This window comes from Stomoxys calcitrans, chromosome 5, assembly GCF_963082655.1.
Source record: "Stomoxys calcitrans chromosome 5, idStoCalc2.1, whole genome shotgun sequence".
NCBI lineage: Eukaryota > Metazoa > Arthropoda > Insecta > Diptera > Muscidae > Stomoxys > Stomoxys calcitrans.
Window position 1 is genome coordinate 48,477,953 of NC_081556.1, and position 9,249 is coordinate 48,487,201.

General features: G+C 38.8%; 1 protein-coding gene across 1 annotated transcript in view; it reads left to right on the top strand.

Annotated features, from left to right (window-relative positions):
- Positions 1–8,994, top strand: part of LOC106093199 (uncharacterized) — a 146,404-nt gene extending 137,410 nt beyond the window's left edge. The window contains exon 7 of the mRNA XM_059369282.1: positions 7,934–8,994. Within this exon, the coding sequence (XP_059225265.1) occupies positions 7,934–8,744 (811 nt within the window). The 3' untranslated portion in view covers positions 8,745–8,994. The remainder of the gene's footprint in view (positions 1–7,933) is intronic.
- Positions 8,995–9,249: the final 255 nt, after the last annotated feature.

The following is a 9,249-nucleotide window of genomic DNA, read 5'->3' on the forward strand; positions in this document are numbered from 1 at the left end:
AGGCGGATTTAGCCAAATTGGATCAGAAAGAAACGCTATTGATTTTGAACAAAATCGTTGAAGAATTAGAGATAGCTCCCATATATATCTGTCATCCGATATGAAGTTTAAAGGCTATAGAAGCCACAATTTTGGTCCGATCTTTAAAAAATTTTGCGTGAAGTGTTTTCTATAGTCTCGTTAAGAGTGAAAAATTTCATAAAAATCATTTTTGATTTAGATATAGCACCCATATATATATTTTTTTCGGATGCCACGTAGCGCACAGGTTAGCATGTTCGCCTATGATGCTGAACGCCTGGGTTTGAATCCTGACGAGACCATCAGAAAAAAATTTCAGCATTGGTTTTTCCCTCCTAATGCTGGCAACATTTGTGAGGTACTCTGCCATTTAAAAACTTCTCTCCAAAGAGGTTTCGCACTACGGCGCGTCGTTCGGATTCGCCCAAAAAATAAAGAGGGCCCTGATCATTGGGCCTAAACTCAAATCGAACTGCACTCATTGATATGTGAGAAGTTTGCCCCTGTTTCTTAGTGGAATATTGTGTATTTGTATATATCTTTTATCCGATATGGAGTTTTCAGGCTGTAGAAGTCACAATTTTGGTCCAATTTTGCATAAGCTATTTTATTTGACGTCCTAATTTGCTTACAAAATTACATAAAATTCGGTTTAGATTTCGATATAGGTCCCAGATATACCTTTCATCCTAAATAGATTTTAATCCTGTAGAAGCCACAATTTTCGTCCGATTTTGCATGAGACTTTTTATTTGACATTCCAATACGTGCGCAAAATTTCATTAAATTCGGTTCTGATTTAGATATAGCTTCCATATAATATTTTATCCGATATGGACTTTTAAGGCAGTAAAAGTCACAATTTTGGTCACATCTCTAAAATAATGGGCATGAGATATTATTTTTGACATCCCATCAAACTTGGCACAAGTTTAAATATAACTCCCATATAATCCTTAATCCAATAAGGTCTTTGAAGGATGGGGAAATCAAACTTTTTGTCCTATCGTAAGAAAATCCTACAAGGGTTCTGTTTGATATTTCAATCCAAATTATAGTCTGACTAGATTTAGAGATAAGTTCTATATTCTAAAAGTACTATGTACACTAGTTGGTGCAGGGTATTATAAAGTCGGCTTCGCCCAACTTTTGCCAGTCCAAACTGGTTATATATATAGATAGCTAAGCCCGGCCCGCTTCGATGCTCCTTCATTTACACCACGCGAAAAATATGTTACTTATTCGTACTCTAAAATTTTGACAATATTTTAATTTAATCTAAGGGTGGAAAATTAAAAAAAAAAAAAAAAAAAAAAAAAAAAAAACAAGTAAAAGCGTGCTAAGTTCGGCCGGGCCGAATCTTATATACCCTCCACCATGGATCGCATTTGTCGAGTTCTTTTCCCGGCATCTCTTCTTAGGAAAAAAAAGATAAAAGAAAAGATTTGTTCTGCTATTGGAGCGATATCAAGATATGGGCCGGTTCGGACCACAATTAAATTATATATAATGGAGACCTGAGTAAAATGTCAGCCAATTCGAATAAGAATTGCGCCCTTTGGTCATGGTATGTTGATGGTCATGAAAGGATCCGTCGTACAAAATTCAGGCAAATCGGATAATAATTGCGACACCTAGAGGCTCAAGACGTCATGATACCAGATCGGTTTATATGGCAGCTATAGTAGATTATGAATCGATTTTTTATTTTGCACATTTGTTGAAAGTCATAATAAAATACGTCGTGCAAAATTTCAGCCAAATCGGATAGGGATTGCGTCCTCTAGAAGCTCAAAAAGTCAAGTCCCCAGATCGGTTTATATGACAGCTAAATCAAGTTATAGACCGATTTGAACCATACTTGGTTACAGTTGTTGGATATCATAGCGAAACGCGTCGCGCAAAATTTCATTCCAATCGGATAAGAATTGCGCTCTCTAGAAGCTGAAGAAGTCAAGAGCCAAGATCGGTTTGTATGGCAGCTATATCAGGTTATGGACCGATTTGAACCATATTGTGGACAGTTATTGAATGTCATAGGGAAACACGTCGTACAAAATTTCATTTCAATCGGATAAGAATTGCACTCTCTAGAGGCTGAAAAATTCAAGATTCAAGATCGGTTTGTATGGCAGCTATATCAGGTTATGGACTGATTTGAACTATACTTTGCACAGTTGTTGGAAGTGATACCAAAATACCACGTGCAAAATTTCATTCCAATCGGATGAGAATTGCGCCCTCTAGTGGCTCAAGAATGCAAGACCCAGCTTGAGCAGCTATATCAAAAGATGGACCGATATGGCCCAGTTACAATCCCAACCGACATACACTAATAAGAAGTATTTGTGCAAAATTTCAAGCGGCTAGCTTGACTCCTTCGAAAGTTAGCGTGCTTTCAACAGACAGACGGACGGACGGACAGACGGACGGACATGGCTATGAATGACGAAATTAGTATACCCCCATCCTACGGTGGATGGGGGTATACTAACAACCGCAAAGGAATTCCTATATTTTATTATACCCCACACCACTACCGTGGTATAGGGTATTATAACTTAGTGCATTTGTTTGTAACACCCAAAAGGAAGAGAGATAGATAAATCGAATCAAAATCATTTTCTGATTCGATTTATCTATGTCCGTCTGTCTGTCCGTCTGTCCATGCTAATTTTTGTACAGACTACAGGTCGCAATTTTCATCCGATCGTCTTCAAATTTGGTATGGGCATGTTCTTTAGCCTAGAGACGAAGCCTATTGAAATTGAAAAAAATCGGTTCAGATTTGGATATAGAACCCGAATATATGTTCGTCCGATTTGCAGCAATATAGAAATAAAATGGTCATTTGTTAACCGATTCCCTTGGCATGAAGGATTTTCTTATGACCCTCGATATTACTGGGGAATTTTTTAGAAATAGGTTCAGATTTGGATATAGCTGCCGTTCGTCCGGTTTGCAGTAATAATGAAATAAAAATAGTCATTTGTTTACCGATTCTCTCGAAATTTGGCAGTTAAGATTTTCTTATGACTCTCGATATTAGTGGTGAATTTAAAAGAGATCAGTTCAAATTTAGATATAGTTCTCACTCCTAGACCCACTGCAAGCTCATTTATTGACCAATCTTCTCAATCAAATGTACAACGTTTTCTTCGATGACTTCCACAATATCCATAAAGTTTGGTCGAAATCGGTTTAGATTTAAATATAGCTCCCATATATATGTTCGTCCGATTTTGAGAAATATTGCAATAAATTGCTTATTTGTTAAACGATTCTCTCGAAATTTGGCAATCAGGATTTTCTTATGACTCTTAATATTACTGGCGAGTTTCATAGAAATTGTATCAGATTTAGATATGGTTGTCTTTTGTGAGTATCGCTCGATTTTCACTTCTAAAGCCACTGCAAAAACATTTATTGACCAATCGCACCAAAATTGTGCACAATGTTTTCCTCAATGACTAAAACAATATCTACGAACTTTGGTCAAAATCGATTTAGATTTTGATGTAGCTCCCATATATATGTTCGTCACCAAAATTGGTTCAGAATTAGATATAGCCCCCTTTTTGCATTTATAGGGTACGTGTAGGATATTATAAAGTCGGCATCGCCCGACTTTTGCCTTTCGTTACTGGTTTTTCTTTGTTCATTTGACCACTCTGCCCTTTCTCTGTTCATGTTGGCTTCTCCAAATTAACGCCCTCTACTGACTGTTTTCAATTGGATGAACTAAATTTAATTGAAAACAGCCAGTAGATGGCGGTAATTTATATGTTAGTGCTACTCGCTTGAAGTGGTCATCATTGAGTCTTTTTATACCCACCATCGAAGGATGGGGGTGTATTCATTTTGTCATTCCACATTGAAATATCCGTTTCCGACCCTATAAAGCATATATATTCTTGAGCAGCGTAAGCTAAGACGATCTATCTATGTCCGTCCGTCTGTCTGTTGAAATCACGCTAAAGTCCTTAAAAAAGAGATATTGAGCCGAAATTTTGCACAGACTCTTTTTTTGTCCATAAGCAGGTCAAGTTCAATGATGGGCTATATCGAACTATATCTTGATATAGCCCCCATATAGACCGATCCGCCGATTTAGGCCCATAAAAGCCACATTTATTATCCGATTTTGCTGAAATTTTGGACTGTGAGTTGTGTTAGGCCAGCCGATATCCTTCTTCAATTTGGCTCAGATCGGTTCAGATTTGGATATAGCTGTCATTTAAGGTCTTGGGCCCATGAAAGGCGCATTTATTGTCCTATTTCGCCGAAATTTGGGACAGTGAGTTACGTAAGCCCCCTCAACATTATTCTTCAATTTGGCCTAGATCGGTCCAAATTTGGTTATAGCTGCCATATAGACCGATCCGGCAATTTAGGGTCTTAGGCCCATAAAAGCCACATATATTATTCGATTTTGCTGAAATTGGGGTCAGGGAGTAGTGTTATTCTCTTCGACATTTTCCTTAATTTGGAACAGATCGGTTCAGCTTTGGATACAACTCCCATATAGACCGATCTCTCGATTTAAGGTTTTGGGCCCATAAAAAGCGCATTTATTGTCCGATTTCGCCGAAATTTGGGACAGAATTTAACGACTTTTTACTTGTTTTAAATAAAATTGCCATATTGAACGATTTTCTGTGGTAAAGAACTTATTATTTGCCCTTCTATATTTTTAACGCGGTTTCGATAGTTCTTACTATTAAACCATGTAAAACTTTTGAACAAAATAGTGTTACCCAGTAGCACGTTGTTTGGTCTTGTCTATCAATGAGCTAAAAATGGTTGCAATCTTAACATTAAGGTTTGCAACTTCTCCTATCACGCTGAACATCATCATTTTGGGAATATGGCGGCCTACATTTTTTTGTATTCCCATACATTGATTAAATCACGCAGTGTCCTGTTAGGCCATTATGATTGATCGACTGTTTTGGGGTGAGGTGATCCGCTAGATATATGAGCAGAATAAAGATATCAGATTCGCAGTCCACAACCGTATACCTTGGTGTATACAGCCGTTTGGTGGAGGGCATCTATATGATCCATCTGCCACTTGAGCATAAATTTCAATGACGCATTCACTCAAAAATATATATCACTTGATCCCCCATTGTTTTGATAGGTCAAATAACCTATTGGAGGCTATTGTTGGAGGTAAAGCACCACCTACGCAATATTTAATGTCATATTCCTAATCTGCTCTCAATTGCCTTTCATTTGAGTTTCATCAAGTTACGATCGAGTAATATTCCCATTTGGGGGGCTTATAGGGGGTGGAGAGTCATTCTATTACTTGGACCTCATTTTTGTCATATTCGTAGTCTACTCCCGAATACCTTTCATTTGTGTCCTGTATTTATATGTATGACCTTTCCTTCGAGCCCCATATTGTCATTATCGTCCAATAAACCTATCCTGGGGCGTTTTTGGGTCAGGGCGGACCTCAGTTATGCGATCGGCCAACTTTTATTTTTGGGTCGTACATTTGGGGTAAGGGGGAGGGTTGGCCTCCCCACCGATATTGAAAAATTATATAGCCTACTGTTCCTTCCAGACCACTCCCCATAATCTAATTTTTTATATATATAGTCCTCAGACAAGCCATCCTTCAGATCCATCTGAAAATTGTTTATTAGATAGATTTTTGAAGTGCTATTCGCCAGACTAAATACATAAACATATAGCATAGTAAGTCTGATCACTGTAGGTGGTCAGAAACTCATAAAGGTGTTTGGGGCAAGAAGCCTCTTTCGCCCTTTTCAAAATACTGGATTTTAAGTTAATTTTCTTGTCCGGCAAACCGCCCAATAATATTTTCTCCATAGGGTCCTTCGAGTCAGTCAATTCATTTTTTTTTATTTTAAGAAAACAATCAATTCCGACATCGTCCTTATACATATGTTAATGGCCAACCACTTTTCCATTAAAGTAATGCAATTTGAGCTCCGGCTTCTACTTAACCAAATAACCCTTAATAAACACTTATCAATTCTCTAATGATACTCAAACAAGAACAAATCCAATTTCTCAAAGTTTATTTAGTGAAAAAAAGCCACAAAAAGGAAACGTGACTTTTGAAATGGCCAAGGATTGGTTTTCTCCTAAAGGAAAAGGATTTTTCACATATGCAAATTGTAATGCGATTTTAACATTCTGAGCAGGTGTGCTTAGCCATTTGAACGAACGAAGGAACGAACGAAATCCTATACAAATTAAACCCAAATAAATAACACAAATAGCCCCTTCAAAACGCAAGCCGCAAATTAAACTAAACATTTTATTTTAAATAAAAACAAGTAAAAGCGTGCTAAGTTCGGCCGGGCCGAATCTTATATACCCTCCACCATGGGTCGCATTTGTCGAGTTCTTTTCCCGGCTTCTCTTCTAAGGCAAAAAAGGATATAAGAAAAGAGTTGCTCTGCTATTAAAACGATATAAAGATATGGTCCGGTTCGGACCACAATTAAATTATATTTTGGAGACCTGTGTAAAATTTCAGCCAATTCGTATAAGAACTGCGCCCATTGGGGCTCACGAAGTAAAATAGAGAGAACGATTTATATGGGATCTGTATCGGGCTATAGACCGATTCAGACCATAATAAACACGTTTGTTGATGGTCATGAGAGGATCCATCGTACAAAATTTCAGGCATATCGGATAATAATTGTGACCTCTAGGGGTCAAGAAGTCAATATCCCAGATCGGTTTATATGGCAGCTATATCAGGTTATGAACCGATTTGAACCTTATTTGACACAGTTGTTGAAAGTAAGAATAAAATACGTCATGCAAAATTTCAGCCAAATCGGATAGGAATTGCGCCCTCTAGAAGCTCAAGAAGTCAAATCCCCAGATCTGTTTATATGACAGCTATATCAGGTTATGGACCGATTTCAACAATACTTGGCACAGTTGTTGGATATCGTGACGAAATACTTCGTGCAAAAACTCATTCAAATCGGATAAGAATTGTGCCCTCTAGAGGCTCAAGAAGTCAAGACCCAAGATCGGTTTATATGGCAGCTATATCAGGTTATGTACCGATTTGAACCATACTTGGTACAGTTGTTGGATATCATAACAAAACACGTCGTGCAAAATTTCATTCCAATCGGATAAGAATTGCGCACTCTAGAGGCTCAAGAAGTCAAGACCCAATATCGGTTTACATGGCAGCTATATCAGGTTATAGACCGATATCAACCATACTTGGCACAGTTGTTGGATATAATAACAAAACACGTCGTGCAAAATTTCATTCCAATCGGATAAGAATTGCGCACGCTAGAGGCTCAAGAAGTCAAGACCCAAGATCGGTTTATATGGCAGCTATATCAGGTTATGAACCGATTTGAACTATACTTGGCACAGTTGTTGGATATCATAGCAAAACACGTCGTGCAAAATTTCATTCCAATCGGATAAGAATTGCGCACGCTAGAGGCTCAAGAAGTCAAGACCCAAGATCGGTTTATATGGCAGCTATATCAAAACATGGACCGATATGGCCCATTTACAATACCAACCGACCTACACTAATAAGAAGTATTTGTGCAAAATTTCAATTGGCTAGCTTTACTCCTTCGGAAGTTAGCGTGCTTTCGACAGACAGACGGACGGACGGACGGACGGACGGACGGACGGACGGACAGACGGACGGACATGGCTAGATCGACATAAAATGTCACGACGATCAAGAATATATATACTTTATGGGGTCTTAGACGAATATTTCGAGTAGTTACAAACAGAATGACGAAATTAGTATACTCCCCATCTTATGGTGGAGGGTATAATAAAAACGAATTCTAACTGATGTTAACCCTTCTCTATTTCTTGGGTTTTCTACATTATTTATATTTTTTCCTCTCTTGTTTTTTTTTTCTAGAAACTGCCCCCATGGAACGCCCTCACGAGTGCCCTTGCTCACCTGCAACACCTCTACCAGCACCCAAGAAGAAAAATCGACTGCACGTAGCTTCCTTCATGCCACGGCCGCCACAATCCAAAGACATGCGAGTGGCTTCCAGCGCAACCAACCTACGGCCATTGGGGCGGGCCAACAACGCAAGTCAATGATAATCAACAGCAAAGGCGAGTGTAATCTCCACATACCCTCCAACACAGCTGCTCACAAACGGAGGAATTCGGCCATTTGTTATCGTGACCACATGGACACCTCCGAGGACGATGAATATCCGTTGGAGGGCGAAAACATGTACAAGCTGAAAAATCTGCAACACCAACACCACCACCATCCTCACCATTCCCTAGCCCAACAGACTGATAAACTTTTGCATCATTCCTCGAATCGCAACAACGATGAATTGGACAACAATTCATTGGTTTCATGCGATAACTCCACCTCCGAATCCTCCCAACTACCTCAGGTGCCCATGCTGGTGGTCTTGGTCATTTTGATATTTTATGTTAGCCTGGGCACCGTTATCTTTGCCTTGTGGGAAAATTGGTCACTTATAGATGGCGCCTATTTTTGCTTTGTCACCCTAACCACAATTGGCTATGGGGACTTTGTGCCGCTGCGCACCTTCCAGGGGCCGGAAATCCAATTGTTTGCCTGCTGCGCCTATTTGCTGTTGGGCCTGGTACTGGTGGCCATGTCCTTTAGCATTTTGGAGACACAGTTGATATGGAAATGTAAACGATTGGCGGTGCGGCTGAAATTGACCAAAGAATGATGCTGCAACAAAGGAATACAATTTGTATAGATGTCCTGGCTGCGGCAGCACTAAGGGACAAGTGTGTATGTAAGGACTTTTTTCAGAATTTATAAAAGAATACCAAATTAAAAAAAAAAAAATATTTAAAACAAAAGCAGGCTTAGCTTAATTAAGAAAACCCTAGTATAATTACTAAAACTATATTTGCAGTTTTGATTTAACCTATATTTTACTAAAAGGCCTAATATTTCTTCAAGGTACATCAGAATTTCGGTAAATTATTTCCAAACAAAATAGAAATAAAAACAAGTAAAAGGGTGCTAAGTTCGGCCAGGCCGATTCTTATATACCCACCATCATGGATCAAATTTGTCGAGTTCTTTTCCCGGTAAGTTTTTCTGTTTCAGGCTAAAGACCGATGCTGTTTCAGGCTATAGACCGATTCAGACCATATTTGACACGTATGGTGGAGAGAGAAACCGTTGTACAAAGTTTCAGCCAAATCGGATAATAATTGCGCCCT